This window comes from Corythoichthys intestinalis, chromosome 22 (genome assembly GCF_030265065.1).
Source record: "Corythoichthys intestinalis isolate RoL2023-P3 chromosome 22, ASM3026506v1, whole genome shotgun sequence".
Lineage (NCBI taxonomy): Eukaryota > Metazoa > Chordata > Actinopteri > Syngnathiformes > Syngnathidae > Corythoichthys > Corythoichthys intestinalis.
In genome coordinates, this window is record NC_080416.1 from 35,438,350 (window position 1) to 35,458,228 (window position 19,879).

Here is a 19,879-nt window from a genome sequence, read left to right on the forward strand (position 1 = left end):
CGGTCAGTTGTTTTTTGCATTTGTTCGATAATTATCTGTGATCATCGGCTCATGACTTGTTTTTGCTCTCATTCCAGGACCTGTTTTATGAGCGGCCCTTGGATTCAGCGCCTGCATCCTTCCGAGCTTCCTCTTCTCACGTTTGCTATCTTGGCTTAGCTGCGTTGAGCAGCGCATTTTACGCCAGTCTTGTTCTGTTGTGTGGTCGCTAATAAGTATTATTCATGGCACCCAGAGTTTGTCTGCTCGAATATTAACTCTTACAATGTGGTAACGGAGTTATTAAGTGGATTATTTTTTTGGGAGAAGTAATTTGTTATTGTGAGCAATTAATTTTACAAATAAAGGTTATTGAGACTGATTATGAGATAACAATTTTAATAAAAATTCCTAATGGGTTTATGTTGATATCTTTTAGATTGTTGAGCAACAGCAGACAAGCGGCATCTGGACACCCAGCTTTCTGTGGAGCTGATTATGTTGAGAGACAAACGCAGCACGATGAATCGTAAGTTATAGTGGAAATGTTATGAATTGTACTGGTCTAAGGAAACATGTTGGTGCTAATTTATTGTATTGTTGTTGTTTTTTTGTTTTTTTATAGGTCGGGGTACTGGGTACCGTCATCGTGTATGCCAATGGCCAGTTTCGCAGCTGACAGGAAAATGTCACAAACTGGTCATTCCACCCAAGTCTTCTGATAAGAAGGTAGCTTTTTTTTTTTTTTTTTTTCTGATACAATACTTTATGAATATAAATACTGTTAATGCAGTCATCGTAGACAGATGATATGATAAGTAAAGATCGGTAAAAGCAATAATGTACTAATGTGATCTAATTTTCTGACTTGTTGCAGTTTGCTCTTCTTGTGGGAGATTCCCATCTACGAGCCATAGCTGATGGTTTTGTGAAGATGCCAGAGGGAGATCTGTCCTTTGGCATTATGTCTACTCCGGGTGCTACTGCGATGGAAGAGAAGATGGAGCTTGCTAACGTGAAGTTGCCCCAAGTGCCTGATGTGGTGTGTGTCCTTGCTCCCAGCAACGATCTGACACAGACCAAGAGTCATGAAAGAGCTGGTGTTGGATTCAGGAAACTGTTGGCTGTTGCGCTTAGTCAGTGCTCCAATGTAAGTGTGTAGTTACACTACATTATGATGACATGACCTGTTTTGTTGCAGTAACATTTGTGTATAATGTCACAGATGAATTCTGTCTAATGACATTTTTTTTTTTTTTGGGGAATAGGTTGTAGTTGTGGATTTTCCTCCACGTTACAACATGGAGATGTATCCTCAGGAGATGCTGCGTCAGGAGTACAGACGTGTTGCTGCTGAAGTGGGAGTAAAGTATCTGTCTGCAGTGGAGCATTTCTCCTTGGATAAATCTGAACTGTGGGCCCAAGATGGTGTAAGTTGTTAGATCAATGTCATAGTCAGCTGTCAGATCTGTTTAAAGTTTACTTGTAGGGCTGTAACGATACAAAAATTCATGACACGATTCGTATTATTTTTGAGCCATGATTGGATACACAAAACGATTTTGTTTAAATGTGAAAAATATTTTCCAGTACTTAAATTACATTAACACTAACAATTTATGGAAGGAGTCACCTAAAATGTAACACTAATGCGCAAAAATGATACAATTCTATACCCCACCCCCAAAATATAATAACAATAATAATAATGCTCTTTGGGGGGGATGATTCTTTGAGCCAAAAAATTAGGCGGGTGGAAAAAAAAGTAAGATTTTGACAGCTTTAGACATTTAAACTTGTGTTGCTGATTTAAAAGTACAAGTAAAAGTTTTTTCTCATTATGAAAAAATAATGAACAAATGGACTTTTGACAGTAATACAAAATCTAAATGAATTAGTGATTGTATAAAATAGATGTAACAAAGTAAATATTTAGTTCAATTGATAAGACTGGTATGTTTGAAATGATTATATGAATTAAATATGTGTGATATTTACAGGTTCATTTGTCTGACACTGATGGAATGCCTATCCTCGTTCAACTGCTGTGGAAGGCGTCATATACGGTGAGTTTGATAGATCTGCATCATGAGACTTAATAGAAGTGTTTTTTGGGGGGCGTTGCAAGTTCTCAAGATAGCTACTATCTGTAGGTATTTAAGTATTGGAAGTGTATGTGGTTGTATGTTAATTGGTAACTTGTACATGGTGTCTATTTTGTTGCTTTTTTTTTACTTTCAGGCAACACGTGACGTGGTTCAAGTCCCTCGGCCTGTGACTGTTCCTGTTAGATCAGCATTGAAGTGTGTTCCTGCTACAGTAGCACCTGAAAAAAGTTCTGCCATTGTGAGGGGAGTTGAGGTTACACCACCTCCTGCAGTGAACCTTGATGAGTGGACAATGGTTGGCTCAAAGGTAAAAAATAAATAAATGAATCTAATGATCATTAATAATTGAAAGAAGGGACATGTAGTAAAAATACAGCACATATATATCACATTCATGAAATGTTTATATTTAAATGTGATACTAACAATTTTCACCTTTACCACAGCGGCGCGCAATGGGATCAAGTTCATCTCATGTACCTCCCAAGAGAGAAAGTCTTCACCAGCAGGTATTCAATGTTTGTTTTCCATAAATGTACATTTGCTGTTCTTTAAGAAAGCCTTCACCAGCATGTATTCAGTGTTTGTTTTCCATAAATGTAAATTTGCTGTTATTTAAGAAAAACTGTAATGTGTTTTGTATCTGTATTTAGCCTGTGGTGAGAGACTGCTTCATCCCACTAAACCCTGTCCGGTTCAGCCATGCCCTACTTGAGGAGATGGACAAACTTACTCCATCAGCTCTACAGCAACCAGATGTGACGGCTGTTCCAAGACGCAACCCGGTAATGTTATAGACATGATTTAAGATAACAAATTGTGATGTTTTAAAATTTAGTGGTAATATAATAAATTTTAAAATTATCCGAAAAGTAATGGATATATTTTTGTTCCATTTAGTTGCTGTGTAAGAAGCAGAGGTCCACAGTGGCTGAGGTCAAGCGGAGACCCAATCAACGACAGGTTAGTAATATACACTGGAGTACCAACAGAGATAAGGGGTTGTACAGTGCATCACAAAAGTGAGTACACCCCCTCGCATTTCTGCAGATATAGTTCAATATCTTTTCATGGGACAACACTGACAAAATGACAGTTTGTCACGATGAATAGTATGTGTATTAATTAGAGCTGTCCCGACTAGTTGACGTCATCGATGACGTTAATCAGTCGACGAGCACAACATCCCGTCGACGGTTAATGAAGGGTTAAAAAAATATATGCGTGTAAAGTTAGAATGTCGGATGCTCTGTTTGCAAGCGGGGAAAGTGGCACAAAGCCAAAAAAAGCGCACCAGAGTGTCCAAAACATTGACTTATTTCAAAGAAACAAAGGAGAGTACACTCTTCTGTCCTGTCTCTTCAATGCCAAGCTTGGCTGCACGTCGGCTGTGAATAAACACCTCAAGCGCCTTCACCCAGTTTGTAATTTTTTTTTTTTTTTTGTACACCAGAGGGTGCTGTCGCCTTACTAAATAATAATGTTTCATTGACAATGGGCCTATAAGTGCTATTAGTATTGTTCTTAATGCTAATTGAAAGGTTTATTTCATGTTATGGTTTATTTTATGGTATAGAAAATTATATAAGGTTAAAAGGTCATAAATATATACAGTGATTGTACTCAAGGGAGAGATTGTCAATGATAAGGTAATAAATTAAGGTAAAGGCAATTCATATAGGCAATTCATTGATATACAGTATAAATAAGGTTTAAAAGGAAAAGGTGAAAAGTTTTTGTTAATTTCTAATTGTGTTGCTTTATTTGTGTGCACCGTAGTTCTTACGGTGTGTTTACATCAAGGATGGAATAAAAGTTGTAAACCATCAGTTTAAGAGACCATCTTTTCAATCGGGATGCTACACTAGTTAATTCTATCAGCATTTTGAACTCATTGTTTATTTGTGATTTATTAATGTTATTTACGTGTTTATTTGTACTTCAATAAATAATTTGAGTGTTCCAATATGTTTTGTGTGAATTGATAAGCGTCAACAAAAATTTCATTGCTAAATTAGTTTTAAAAAAAAAATAATAATAATTAATTATTAGATTAGTCGACTAATCGTAAAAATAGTCTGCTGACTAATCGGGAGAAAATTAGTCGTTTGGGACAGCCCTAGTATTAATATCTAAACCCCTGGTAACAAAAGTGAGTACACCTTTTTGAAAAAACACAGGACGAGAGCTCTCGTCCTGTGTGGCGACGTGGATGACCGCTGTCTTTGCGCTTTGCCCATACGCTTTGGATGGCTTGTTTTTTCCTGTCCGGTCCATGGAAGACTTTGCTAGACTCTTCAAGCCTATCCGGTCTGGTCAGGGCAACCTAGCGGTGTTAACAAACGACCTGTACAACACAAAGGACGCAAAACTCTTCTATTCATCAGACGCACTCATTGACGCCGTAGTCACTTTGACATCATCGCAACGCAGAAGCATAACTCAAGCTTTATCCAACAACTATGCCTGTCGCTATTACAAATTTCAGTAATCAATATATTGTCTCCTAAATTACTGCAATATGCAATGTTATTGCCGTTTTTGTAACTTATTCAAACACGAATATTGGGACAATACATCCTAATCACTTATTGAAATGTAGAAGAATTGTTCTTGGATAAAACACGAGCTTAAAATTTATAAATATTAAATAAAAACACTGCATAATGATTCATTTTAGAGTTGGTTATGTGCAGAATATGAAATAGGTGAGAAACCCACTGTCATTTTTGTTGTTCGCCACTTGGAGCCCATTAAGTGTTAATTTAATCCAAAATGACTGTCATCTTGTACTGCAAAGTGCTCATGCAACAAATTTGAAGCAAAGTTATTAAACATATCATGGCCAATAAAATTTTTCATAATGGGTGTCATTTTTAAATTTATTCTTAGTGTAGAACCTGAAGTATATACGATTGCCTCCAGAAATCTGAACATAAAACGCTTTTATTTTGAAATGTTCACATGAACTATGTTACCAAAGACACTAACCGTAAACTTTACCGTCAGTAAAAAGAAAGCACCTCTCTGTCGTCATGCATGTTGTATCAATAAGTTTTTTGTTTTTTTTGTTCGCATCGGTTGCAAATTCTTTAATCCAGTGCCAGTGAGTCTTCATGTTTAATGTGTCACCTTTTAACTGCAATTTTGCATTGTGGAGTCATGTTTTGTAGCAGTATAAAGTGGTTAGTACATAGTCTTTTTTTCCATTAGCCTCAATGTAGCAATGCTAATGTTTTACAATGTTTAATATAGAAGTGTTTCCTTGTTTTGTATGTCTGAACTTTAATTCCACTGTGTGTTGATGGCCAATAAACATTTGTGAAATCTGGATTCTCATTTGTAATCAACATGCACATGTGCCGAGTGCATGCAGCACACGCAAGCACATATGCACGTGGCGATAAATCGCAGCTGGGAAAATGATTGCCATCATTTTTATTTCTTGTGCGATATTTTGTCTTATTGCATATCGCGACAGGTCAACCACAAATTAAGAGATTATTTTATATCATGTATTTTTTTCTTTTACAGAGGGGCGCATCCAGTGCTGTTGTGAAGTCACCTGGAATGAGTAGTGTGAAGGTGCAGTTTGTTGACAATGATCGCTCGCAAGGAGGCAACAAAGGTAAGTGTGTTGAGGAACATCGCTTGCAAGGAGGCAACAAAGGTAAGACTAAGTCTCTTTCTGTTAGGGTTCGTGATATTAAGAGGTCAGTTCGTGGGAGTTTCCACCAAGGAGACGCTCGGTTTGAATTTAGAGGTGTTCAGTGTATGGCTATTAGTCTAGTAGCTGTCGCTAAACATACCACCCACAGTGTGTTTTCATGGCAGTCAGCTGACCTTGATCGGGTTGTAACATTGGGTGATGAGTTGTATTCTTCTCTGAGAAAGAATAATAAGATCAGTGGAGGATCTGAGCTTCTTTGTGTTCCAGATTTACCCAAGCAGCAAGTTATTGATGGCGAGAGTTTTGACTTTGAATATGGTGATTTTGTAACTGGTGATGTAAATGTGGTTAGTGGAGACCTTGTTGTGGCAGGAGTGTTGACTCCTTTAAAGGATGGTTTGGCACAGATTTGTGGAAAGTATGACACTTGCTTTCTGACATTGAATTGCAATACTTGTGCAATAATTAAGGAGAATGGAATGTACGCTGTGGTAGATTCTCATTCTCGTAATACAAATGGGATGGTTGATGTAAATGGATTCAGTGTTGTTGTGGTGTACTGGTGCCTTGATCTTGTGTTTGACCACTTTTTCAAGTTAGCAAATATGATGAACCTAACACAGAACTTTTTTGAGATTGCAGGTGTACGCGTTATTCCCACTGCTCCCGCCGTCAACTCCACATTGCTCTTTGGCTCTACTGTTACACAGACTGAGCAAGTAATATTTCCCAGCAATGATCTTCCAGATGTTTTTATCAGTAATGTAACAGAAAAAGAACTACAATTTGTCCCTCTAAGGGAAAATGTAGCACAAGTGCTGTGTACACGGTTAAATATTGAATTACAAAAGGTTGATTCAAAATCTACCCAAGTTGGCCATTTAGGTAAACCTTGTAAAAATGAGAAAGTAGTTGGTGATGGGAATTGTTTCTTCAGAGCAGTCAGTCAGGCCGTCAGCGGTACGCAAAACTATCATAGAAAGATTAGACTTGCAGTAGTGAAGCAGATAGAAAAAAATGCAATCTTGTATCAGGGTCTTCTGAGAAGTGAGTATTCCTCTGTGGCTGAATACTTGAGCAATTCAAAAATGGGTTATGTTGGTAGTTGGGCTACAGAAATTGAGATTCAAGCAGCTGCCGATTATTTAGAAATGAGTATATTTACATATCATCAGGATCGCTGGATTGAATATACTTGTAGTGCAATGCAGTTTTCCAATCAGGCACTGTATTTAGAAAATGTAAATGCCAACCATTATGAAAATGTAGTATGCGTTCATCTGCCACAAAGTCACAAATGTTATGGCTATTGTGAAGTATACACAACTCCATCAGTCTACAATATCAGACGACAGACTAAAAAAGACAGCAATGTGATTGATTCAAATCGTGTGACTTCAAATGTAAGTAGTATAGTAGATGCTGATGTGGACACACAAGTGCAAAGACCTGGTACTTGTGTCTCTAATTATTTGAAAAACAAGTATAACAGGCATAAAAGAATTAAATATCAGGAAGATTCATCCTATAGGAATGTACGTAGTAAATTGAATAAAATGGCCTATATTTCACAGCAAGACGGTGTACAAAGCAAGAATAAGAAGAAATACCATGAAGATAGAATTTATCAAGAAAAACAAAAAAAAAGAAGTATCCAAAAATATAAGGACGATGCTTTGTTTAAACAACATTTAAAAGCACGCGGTATCCAAAAATATAAGAACGATGCTTTGTATAGACAACATTTAAAAGCACGTGGTATCCAAAAATATAAGGACGATGCTTTGTATAAACAACATTTAAAAGCACGCGGTATCCAAAAATATAAGGATGATGCTTTGTATAAACAACATTTAAAAGCACGCGCTATCCAAAAATATAAGGACAATGCTTTGTATAAACAACATTTAAAAGCACGCGGTATCCAAAAATATAAGGACAATGCTTTGTATAAACAACATTTAAAAGCACGCGGTATCCAAAAATATAAGGACGATGCTTTGTATAAACAGAATATTAGGGCTTACAGCAAAGCTAAGTACAGTGCCAATTTGGAGCATCGCAATCGTGTTAGAAAATCAAACAGGTTGAAAAAGCAAGAAATTAAAGAAAAGTCTGAACAGTTTGATTTTGTCATGAAACAATTTCTTGACAAAGTCAAGCACGGTCCAGATTTTGTTTGCTGTGTTTGTCATAGGTTGTTGTTTAAAAATCAAGTTTTAGGGTGCAAAATAGATGATTACAAAACCAAAGCTATAGCTTCAGTAGCATTAAAGTGCATCACTGAGGACTATTTACACCAATGTAGTGGAAAGTGTGATTTGCCCTGTCAGTATACAGATACAGCCAGAGGTCAACTTTGGATTTGTTATTGTTGTCATTGTAAAATTAATAAAGGTGAGGTTCCCCCTGAGAGTAGAATTAATAATCTTGAACTTGAGCCTATTCCAGCAGAATTGGCTTGTTTAAATAGTTTAGAACAGCATTTGATTGCTTTACATATTCCATTCATGAAGATGTTAGCATTGCCTAAAGGTGGGCAAAATGGAGTTCATGGTCCTGTTACTTGTGTTCCTGCTAACATCGTGCAGACTGATAATTTACTTCCTCGTAATGAAATGGATGGTTCTTTAATCGGAGTTAAATTGAAACGTAAACTAACATATAAAGGACATTATGAATATCAATTTGTTGATAGTGTGCGAATTAGGCAGGCGTTGCAATATCTTAAACTAAATAATAAGCATTACAAAGATATAGAATTTAATAATGCATGGCTGAATACCTTTTGTAAGGGAACTGAAGTGGAAACTACAGGGAATGAAAATGATGGCCATGTAAAAAGTCTAGAAGCATCTCTAGATTTGGCTGAAGATGAACTGCTGCATGACAGGCAACAACACTGTATGTTTCAAGACACATGTCTTATGCCAGTGGACATTGGTCAGGAAGTGTTGGACCAGTATGTTGATAATGTATTAAATGTAGCTCCAGCTGAGGGAAACAATCCAGTCAAATTGCTTTCAGATATGACTAATGAAGCAAAGTGCTTTCCAGTATTGTTTCCTCAAGGAATTAACACATTTCATGAACGAAGGCAGCACAAATTAACATTGGCACGTTATTTTAACAACAGAATTTTACATGCTGATGGTAGATTTGCCCGTAATGTAGAATACATATTTTATGCTCAGTACATGTCAGAGTTACAACAAGTTATTTCAAATGTGTCAATAGCATTAAGAAAAGGGAAGGGTAGGCAAGGTTTCCAACAAGTCGATGTTAACATTTTAAATGATGATGCATTTTTTAAAAATCTGTTGGAGTTTGACAATGGGTATCGTTTTCTTAAACCTATTAGAGGGACTCCAGCATTCTGGCAGGCAGCACAGAGTGATTTGTTGGCTTGTGTTCGACAGCTCGGCGTTCCTACTTGGTTTTGTTCATTTTCCTCTGCTGATATGCGTTGGAAAAATCTTCTGTGTAGCATTTTAATGCAGGAAGGTCGAACAGAAACATTGGAACAGTTAGAATGGGCTGACAGGTGTGAACTTTTGCGTCACAATCCTGTCACAGCCGCAAGAATGTTTGATTTTCGTTGGCATTGTTTCTTAAGGGAGGTTCTCATGTCTCCTGCAGAACCTATTGGTAAAATTAAAGACTACTTTTACCGCATTGAATTTCAACAGCGTGGTTCTCCTCATGTTCATTGTTTGTTCTGGATAGAAAATGCCCCAGTGATTAATAAAAACAGTGATGAAGAGGTTGTTGCATTTATTGACAAGTATGTCACTTGTGAGCTGCCAACACAAGACAAAGAGTTACTTGACATTGTGACAAATGTACAGCAACATTCAAAACGACATTCAAAAACTTGTCAAAAGAAAAACAAAGTTTGTCGTTTTAATTTTCCCAGACCACCATCATGCAGAACATTTATATGCCATGAGAAAAGTGTAGAAAATCTGGAGACGTGCATGTGTCATGCTGAAAACGCAGATGACAAGACGCCCTGTGATTGTAAAAAAGACAAAGTTTCCAAAGAGCAAGCAGCAACAATCCTGGCTTCAGTCAAAAAAGCTCTTTCTGATGAAACCAAAATCTTTGAGAGTCTGGAGCATTTGTTTCAGAGTGTAAATGTCAGTCAGGAAGTTTTTGAAGAGGCCTATAAATCCTGTGCTCGAGGCACACAAATAGTAATGAAAAGAGAGATTAATGAAGTTTGGATCAATCAGTACAGTAAGCCACTTTTAAAGTGCTGGAATGCTAACATGGACATCCAGTTTGTTGCAGATGCATATGCATGCGTGGTGTACATTATTTCTTATATCTCAAAAGCAGAGAGAGAAATAGGACTGTTGTTGGGGAATGCACAAAGAGAAGCAGCTGGAGGAAATGTGAGTGCAAAAGAAGCCTTAAAGAACCTTGGCAGTGTTTACCTGCACAACAGAGATGTGTGCGCTCAGGAGGCTGTATACAGGTTGACACCAAATTTACATCTCAAGGAATGTTCAAGGAAGGTTGTCTTTGTTCCAACAGGTGACAATGTGGTCAAAATGAGTCTGCCTTTAAGTGTATTAAAGCAAAAGGCACTATCACATGATCTTACCTCTGAAAACATTTGGATGATGAGTTTGGTTGACCGTTACAAGAATAGGCCAGACAATGCTGTGTTTACTGACATGTGCCTGGCAACTTTTGCTTCTGAATATCGTATTCTGAGCAAAAACGAGAAATCGCAAATACAGATTAGATTGAAAAATGATTGTGGATTTGTCACGAAAAGAATTAGAACACAGCCTGCTGTTGTTCGGTACATGCGCTTTTCAAAGACAAAAAATCCAGAATTATTTTATCGTAGTATCATGCAGTTGTTCCTTCCCTATCGTGCAGATGCGCAACTTAAACCTCCCAAATGTGAAACTTTTGAACAATTTTACAATAATGGCCAAGTAAAGTTTTTCGATGGGTCCAGACATCCGGTCAAGTTTGTTGTTGACACCAATAGAAGCAAATTTGAACTTGAAGCAGATCAGCTGGATGACTTTCAAAAGTCAGTTGAAAGCAATGGTGAACTGGAAGATGCCTGGTGTGAGTTGTGTCCTGAGCAGGAATTAGAGCGTTTAGAGACTCTGCAATTGAGGACCCAACAAGAACAGCCAGATGTGGAACTTTTAGAATGTATTCCTGAATTAGCAGTCAATTGCCCACAAATTTCCCATTTAGAAAAGAGAAACATCTTGTCGAGAAAAGATGGTTTGGCATTGATTCGGTCTTTGAATGATACACAACGTTGTATTTTTTATAATATTCGACAGTGGTGCATTCAAAAAGTAATAGGGGAAAAACCAGCACCACTACATGTATTCATTACGGGTGGTGCTGGTACTGGAAAAAGCCATTTAATCAAGGCCATCCAGTATGAGGCAACAAGATTGTTGTCTACTGTGTGTAGTCAACCTGATAGCATGTGTGTTTTATTAACAGCTCCCACAGGTATTGCTGCTTTTAATCTTCAGGCATCAACAATTCATGCCACCTTTAGCATAGGAAAGGATGTACGCTTACCGTATACTCCTTTGGGTGAAGAGAAGTTAAATTCTCTACGCGCCAAATACAATGATCTGAAGATCCTAATCATTGATGAGATCTCCATGGTAGATCACAGGTTGTTAACGTACATCCATGGGAGACTGAGACAAATTAAACAAACTGGTGATTTTTCACCATTTGGAAATGTCAGTGTCCTTGCTGTAGGGGACTTTTACCAGCTGCCTCCCGTTAAAGGGAAACCCCTGTATGTTACTGACCCAGGTGTTGACCTATGGTCCTCTTTATTTAAGGTTGTGGAACTGAACACTGTTGTTCGGCAGCAAGATCAGTTGTTTGCAAAGTTATTGAACAGAATCAGAACTCGGTCCAAAGAAACTCCAATGCTACTCAGTGATATTGAGACACTTAAGCACTGTGAAAGTGGTGAAGTCAGCTCAGCATTGCATATCTTCCCGACAAATAAACAAGTAAATCAACACAATCTTCAGGAGTTATTCAGGACTTGCCCTGAATATGTTAAAGTAGAAGCTCAAGATTTTGTTCACAACAAGAAAACGGGAAATCTCGAGTTGATTAGTGGACATCATGCGAAGGCATATAACACATGTTTGGAGGAAACTCTACTATTGGGAATAAATGCACGTGTTATGTTGTGCAAGAATGTGGATGTTGTGGATGGTCTAGTAAATGGGGTGTGTGGCACTGTGACGCATATCATAACCTCAGACAACAGCTTTCCTCAAAGGGTGTATGTCAAGTTTGATAAAGATCAGGTTGGTTCACAGAGGAGGAAACAATCAGCTACTGCTTCTGTTGATCTGATGGCCTCTACATACATAGAGCCAGAAGAGGAAAAGGTCACTAGTAAAGGTGGATTACGTCGACAATTTCCACTTAAACTGGCTTGGGCTTGTACAGTACATAAAGTACAGGGCCTAACAGTAGACAGTGCTGTGGTGTCTTTGAATAAAATATTTTCAGCAGGACAAGCATATGTGGCGTTAAGCCGCGTGAGAAGCTTGTCTGGATTAATTATTCAAGACTTTGCAGAGGAACACATTTATTGTAAAAACAACATTAAGGAGGCAATTCAGAGAATGCCTCCTTTTTTCGTTGAATCCGCACCAAGTCAACCACATACCTTCTCTGTGTTTTTGATGAATGTGCAAGGACTGATTGAGCATGCGCCAGATTTAGCTATATGCACAGAGCACTTACAGCCTAACTGTATTGCGGTAACAGAAACATGGTTACCAAACCTTCCAGCATCTGAGATCATAAAGGTTGATGGCTATAGTTTTCACAGCTGTCCACGAACTTTATCATATTCTGGCAATAATCCTCTGTTTATAAATTTGCAATCCCAACAACATGGAGGTGTTGGCGTATTTAGTGCAAATGATGTCACCTTTGACATAATTCAGGTACCACATTTCAATTTGGAGTGTGCAGTCAGCAAATATGGTCATCACGATATATTAGTTGCTGTCATTTATCGACCTTCATCTTATCACATGTCTTTGTTTAAAGAGCACCTCAGCAGGTTATTTGATTTGTTAGAGCCACTAAGTAACACCATTGCTGTCATGGGTGATTTTAATGAAGACATTCTAAAGTCCTCCAGCGTCTGTAAATTTGCTGAAGATAGGGGGTACGTTCAACTAGTCACACAGCCCACAACAGAAAGAGGCACATTGATTGACCATGTGTATGTAAAAACAACACAGTATGAGGTTGAGACTTCAGTTGTGCCTACCTACTTTAGTGACCATGAGGGCATTGTTTGCCATTTTAGGGACAAAAATAAGTGAAGTAATGAAATATTTATATGTAAATTGTTATTTATATAAGTGTAAAATGAAGTATATGAAAAACGGCGGGTTCTTTTTCCCTACATTACAACAGCAATGATCAATATGCTGTTGTATTGTAGGTTTTGCTATCCCTTCAGTGTAATGTCAAAAAAGCAAAAGACACTGGTAATGGTACTCCTGGTTTACTGGGATGGGGTTCAATTCCCTGCAGTGTCCTGCTGACTATGTCATTTTCCTGGAGGTAAAATTACCAAATATACAAATACTAATAAATAACTAATTAAAATGCAAAAATATTTAAAAAACAAGCTTTTTTTCCCCCTACTTATAACAACATTGTTGATCAATATGCTATTGTATTGCAGGTTTTCTCTTCAGTGTAATGTAAAAAAAAAAAAAAAACCAATAAAATATGTACATGCTAAATTTCTATGTTCAATATGTTGTACTTGGTCTGACGATGCACTGGTGGCTCTGCAGTACACTGGCAACGCATTCAGCGTTAGGCCCACCTCTCGCAAGTTCACTACTGGAATAGGCTCAAGTCTGACTTGCGACTCTGTGTCAAATTAAGTTGTATTGGAGATAAATATGTGGTATTAACACAATAAAAAAGGATGTAATGCAAAAAAATACAAGAAATTGTATAAATTTACAGTTTGATGTTGGAAAAATGTTACCTCTCCTGCATTTTAAAAATGTTTTGCATTAAAATTGCAAATGTTTGTCTCTCCTGCAGAAAAAAGTAGCAGAGCTTGAAGCAACAGAAGTCTCCAGTCCATCCCTGCCAGATATTCAGAAATGATACTTCCAACCATCTGTGATCTTTGTTCTAGTCCAATTTTTCACAGTACTACTGCTCTGTTTCCTACAGTTTTTAGTGCAGGTTGAAGTTATCTTCTCACTCCTCCCTTTCATTGTTCTTGTTCAGCTATTTTTAGTTTTCTCTCGCATTCTAGGTTTAGTTTATGGAATAATTTAAATTGTCATTTTTGACTGTGTGCTTTAAATGTATTGTTTTCACCATACTTCTGCCCATTCAGGTCTATGTAACCTTCTGAGATTTTGTTTCATATATTAAAAAAATATTTACCTGTTCTCTACTCCCCTTATTTTGTGGTCGCCTATCTTTGTGTCTCCACCAAGTGTGAAACATTCACATGAAATGATGTACTGTGAACATGAATATATTATGTACTTGATATTTACAGATGGCTTAGCTGTGAATATAGTTAAAATGATACTGTGCAATTTTGCACAAGGGATCAACTCCCAAAATTTAATTGCTCTACGTTAAACGTAATTGGAGAGGCATTTTTGAAAAATTCAAAGGGGCACTGTTAAACCATTTGTTACAATTCTTCACAAGATTGCAAAATTATTGAAATTTACGCCAAGCCACATAGATGTTCAAATATTGGTTTTCAAGCATGTTAAGGACTCAAATTCTGCAGCCACTAGTTGGCGTTGCAGACTCCCACCAAGTACGGGAAGTTTGGCGCACCTATCTTGCATATCTGCTAAGTTATGGCTGTTTAAAATGTGTGGCGAGACAAAATGGCTTTTCCTGTTCCCAATATGGGGCACCATGGCTAATGGGTAATATTTCAATGCATTTGTGTTCAAGCCGAGGTATCGCTCATGCATGCCAGATATGAAACAGATTGCATGTTCTATCAGGAAGTTATTGGTCATTAACTGAATTTGGCGTGTTGCCCAAAAAATGGCCGACTCTGGTACCCCAATCAGGTCAGGCCCATGAATGAAAACTCACCATTTTCATAAGTTAAGATCTCATATGTCTCCTGAACAGACTGACCAATTTTGAAGACAATCCAACTAGCCCCAGAGGCACCAAGGCCTCAAATTCTGCTGCCACTAGTTGGCGCTACAGAGTTGATGCAGATGACCACTACAGGACTCTTCAGGGTAAGACGCTGACCAAGCATGGCAAGTTTTGCGCAGATATCTTATATATCTGTCAAGTTATGACTGTTCAAAACTTGTGAGACAAAATGGCTACAATCATTATCACTTTCCTGTTTGTACCCCTCTGCTTCAACGAAACCTAAATATTTTTCATCAGACACCTGAACACATGGCTTAAAGTTCCCCTGATACAGTTTTGAGGGCAATAGATTTTTTTCCCCTTAGAGGAGTAACCCGTCCCGTAAAAAAGGGCATTTCCTGTTCCCACTAGGAGGCGTTAGGCCTAATGGGTAATATTTCAATGCACCTGTGTTAAGGGTGGGATCCCGCACATACATGCCAGATATGAAAAAGATTGAAAGTTGTGTCAAGGAGCTATTAGTCATTTACTGAATTTGTCATTTTGCCGAAAAAATGGCCAACTTTGGCACCACGCCCAGGTCAAACCCATGAATGAAAACGCACCAATTTGAAAATTTTAGATCTCCTATGTCTCCCGAATAGTCTCACCAAATTTGAAGATGATCCAACAAACTCCTTCTGTGACAAGGTCTCAAATGTGCACCCTGTTAATTGATAAAAATTTCACACTTGATCCAAAATACCTGATTTCCTGTTGGGTTTGGAATATGGGTTCAAGAGACTTTTTGGAGCAGTTTTGCACAAGGTATCGACTCCCCAAATTTCATTGCTCTACGTTAAAAAAACCTAATAGGAAACGCCTTTTTGAAAAATTCAAGGGGTCGCCACTGACCCATTTTGTTACATTTTTTTGTAATATTGCAAGATTATCGAAATCCACGCAAAGCCGCATGTATGTGCAAAATTTGGTGAGTTTTCGTGCATGTTCAGGCCTCCAAATGTAAACTATACTACAAATGGATAAAAATTTCACATTTGATCCAAAATACCCGATTTTCTGTTGGATTTGGAAAATGGTTGCAAGAGACTTTTTGGTACAGTTTTGCATAAGGTATGGACTCCCCAAACTTCATTGCTCGATGTTGAAAAAACCCAATAGGAAAGGCCTTTTTTAAAACTCCTTTCTGTCGCCACTAGTTGGCACTGTAGAGTTGATGCAAATGACCCTTACAAGACCCTTCAGGGTATGACTCTCAACAAGCACAGGAAGTTTGGCGCAGATATGTTGTATATCTGCTAAGTTATGACAGTTCAAAGTTTTTTGCGAGGCAAATTGTTGACGGTCATTTTCACTTTCCTGTTTGGACCCCTCCGCTTCAACGAAACCTCAATATTTTTCATCAGACACCTGAACACAGGTCTTAAGGCTCCCCTGATGCAGGTTTGAGGTCAACAGATTTTTTTCCCTTGGAGGGGGAACCTGTCTCGTAAAAAAAGGCATTTCCTGTTCTCACTAAGGGGCGCTAGGCCTAATGGGTAATATTTCAATGCACTCGTGTTAAGGGTGGGATACCGCACATACATGGTAGGTATGAAAAAGATTGAAAGTTGTGTCAAGGAATTATTAGTGATTTACTGAATTCGGTGTTTTCCTTTAAATGGCGAATAAAGGGTCGTCACGGCAACAGACAGAGACACGTGGACATGGGCCGTAAATAAGTATTTTAATAGGTCTTGAAACTACAATGACCAACCTGAAAAGAACTGGACATGTATTGGAAAAACGAGTGACTTTCTATTGCCACTAGTTGGCGCTGTAGGGTTGATGCAAATGACCCCTACAAGGCCCTTCAGGGTATGACTCTCAACAAGCACGGGAAGTTTGGCGCAGATATCTTGTATATCTGCCAAGTTATGACTGTTCAAAGTTTTTGGAGAGAAAAATTGTTGACAGTCATTTTCACTTTCCTGTTTGGACCCCTCCGCTTCAACGAAACTTCAATATTTTTCATCAGGCACCTGAAGACAGGTCTTAAGGCATCCCTTATGCAGCTTTGAGGTAGATTGATTTTTTCCCCTTAGAGGAGGAGTGTGTCCCGTAAAAAAAGGGCATTTCCTGTTCCCACTAGGAGGCGCCAAGCACAAATGGTAAATTTTCAATCCAGTCCTGCTCAGGCTGGTATACCTCACACACATGCCAGATTTAAAATAGATTGAACGTTGTATGAGGGAGTTATCAGTCATTTTCCGAATTCGGTGTTTTGGCGAAAAAATGGCCGACTTTGGCACCCCGCCCAGGTCAGGCCCGTGAATGAAAACACACCATTTTGATAAATTAAGATTTCATATGCCTCATGAACAATCTCGCCAATTTTGAGAATGATCAAACTAATTCCGTAGGTGCCAAGGTGTAAAATGTGCACACGCACACTGTAAATCGATAAAACTTTCACATTCAATCCAAAATACCCGATTTCCTGTTGGGTTTGGAATATGCATGCAAGAGACTTTTTGGAGCAGTTTTGTACAAGGTATCGACTCTCCGAATTTCATCCCTCTACGTTGAAAAAACCTAAATGGAGAGGCCTTTTTTGAAAATTTCAAGGGGGCGCCACTGAGCCATTTTGTTACATGTTTTCGTAACGTTGCAAGATTATTGAACGTTATGCAAAGCCACATGTATGTCCAAATTTTTGTGAGTTTTCGTGCATGTTCAAGCCTCCAAATGTAAACTCCTACTGTGAACCGATAAAAATTTCACATTCGATCCAAAATACCCGATTTCCTGTTGGATTTGGAATACGGGTGCAAGAGACTTTTTGGAGCAGTTTTGCACAAGGTATCGACTCCCCAAATTTCATCACTCTCTGTTAAAAAAACCTAATAGGAAACGCCTTTTTGAAAAATTCAAGGGGGCGCCACTGAGGCATTTTGCTACATTTTTTCGTAACATTGCAAGATTATCGAACGTTATCTAAAGCCGCATGTATGTGCAAATTTTTACGAGTTTTTGTGCATATTCAAGCCTCCAAATGTAAACTCCTACTGTGAACCCATGAAAATTTCACATTCGATCCAAAATACCCGATTTCCTGTTGGATTTGGAATACGGGTGCAAGAGACTTTTTGGAGCAGTTTTGCATAAGGTATCTACTCCCCAAATTTCCTTGCTCTATGTTGAAAAAACCCAATAGGAAAGGCCTTTTTTAAAACTTCTTTCTGTCGCCACTAGTTGGCACTGTAGAGTTGATGCAAATGACCCCTACAAGAACCTTCAGGGTATGACTCTCAACAAACACGGGAAGTTAGGCGCAGATATGTTGTATATCTGCCGAGTTATGACTGTTCAAAGTTTTTTGCGTGACAAATTGTTGACGTTCATTTTCACTTTCCTGTTTGGACCCCTCCGCCTCAACGAAACCTCAATATTTTTCATCAGGCACCTGAACACAGGTCTTAAGGCTCCCCTGATGCAGGTTTGAGGTCAACAGATTTTTTTACCTTGGAGGAGGAACCTGTCTCGTAAAAAAAGGCATTTCCTGTTCTCACTAGGGGGCGCTAGACCTAATGGGTAATATTTCAATGCACTCGTGTTAAGGGTGGGATACCACACATACATGCCAAATATGAAAAAGATTGAACGTTGTGTCAAGGAACTATAAGTCATTTACTGAATTTGTCATTTTGCCGAAAAAATGGTCGACTTTGGCACCACGCCCAGGTCAGACCCGTGAATGAAAACGCACCATTTTCAAAACTTAAGATTTCATATGTCTCCTGAACAGTCTCACCAATTTTGAAGATGATCCAACTAACTCCCTTGGCGAAAAGGTCTCAAATGTGCACCCTGTAAATCGATAAAAATTTCATATTTGATCCAAAATAACCGATTTCCTGTTGGGTTTGGAATATGCGTGTAAATGCTTTTTTGGAGCGGTTTTGGACAAGGTATAGACCCCCCAAATTTCATTGCTCTACGCTGACAGACCCTAATGTTATAGGCCAATTTTAAAATTTCAAGGGGGCGCCACTGAGCCATTTTGTTATATTTTTTTGCAACGTTGCAAAATTATCGAAATTTACAATTTTCCGGACGTATGTGCAAATTTTGGTGACTTTTCGTGCATGTTCAGGCCTCCAAATTGGCCGTTTTCATTTGCCCTGAAAAAAAAAAAAAAAAAAAAAAAAAAAAAATCCTTTGCAAAACAATAGGGCCTTCGCACGCTTAGTGCTCGGGCCCTAATAATAATAATAATAATAATCCTTTGCAAAACAATAGGGCCTTCGCACGTCTAGTGCTCGGGCCCTAACTAGGCCTGCAAGCAGGACTGAACGGGCCCTCGCAATCTAGCGCAACTCGGACGTCACGCAACTCGGACTGTGTGCAGGTCAGGGTGGTGGCAGATCCTCCTCTCTAATCATCTCATTAAAACCTAACATGCTCGAAAGTCGCCTATTTACATTCCCACACCCAAGAGATAAAAACCCCTATTGGAGAGAGTACTACAAAAAAGGAGCCACTACTGAGCTGTGCAGCCAAGCCCTTATTCAAAACTAAAATTAATCTTCTAACTGGGCCAATTCGACCAAGTGTGCCAAATATTGTGGCTCTATAAGCTGCCTGAGTCTCTGAAAAAAAATATTTCCTTTAAATGGCGAACAAAGGGTCGTCACGGCAACAGACAGAGAAACGTGGACATGGGGCATAAATAAGTATTTTAATAGGTCTTGAAACTATAATGACCAACCTGAAAAGAACTGGACATGTATTGGAAAAACGAGTGACTTTCTATTGCCACTAGTTGGCGCTGTAGGGTTGATGCAAATGACCCCTACAAGGCCCTTCAGGGTATGACTCTCAACAAGCACGGGAAGTTTGGCGCAGATATGTTGTATATCTGCCGAGTTATGATGTTCAAAGTTTTTGGAGAGAAAAATTGTTGACAGTCATTTTCACTTTCCTG

At 38.5% G+C, this 19,879-nt stretch overlaps 1 protein-coding gene across 1 annotated transcript; it reads left to right on the top strand.

Annotated features, from left to right (window-relative positions):
- The first annotated feature begins 501 nt into the window (after window positions 1–501).
- On the top strand, window positions 502–13,121 carry LOC130910330 (uncharacterized). Its single transcript, XM_057827532.1, has 11 exons — window positions 502–508; window positions 605–708; window positions 857–1,129; window positions 1,248–1,409; window positions 1,980–2,045; window positions 2,221–2,394; window positions 2,534–2,596; window positions 2,741–2,872; window positions 2,988–3,050; window positions 5,622–7,292; window positions 7,770–13,121. Exons 1-11 carry the CDS (start codon window positions 502–504, stop codon window positions 13,119–13,121), a joined length of 8,067 nt encoding a protein of 2,688 aa, XP_057683515.1.
- The last annotated feature ends 6,758 nt before the right edge of the window (window positions 13,122–19,879 follow it).

Bases quoted from the DNA above. Each gene is read 5' to 3' on its own strand.
- LOC130910330 (XM_057827532.1), top strand. The intron at 2,046-2,220 runs GTGAGTTTGATA...TTTTACTTTCAG, and splicing joins TGTGGAAGGCGTCATATACG to GCAACACGTGACGTGGTTCA. The intron at 2,873-2,987 runs GTAATGTTATAG...TGTTCCATTTAG, and splicing joins CTGTTCCAAGACGCAACCCG to TTGCTGTGTAAGAAGCAGAG.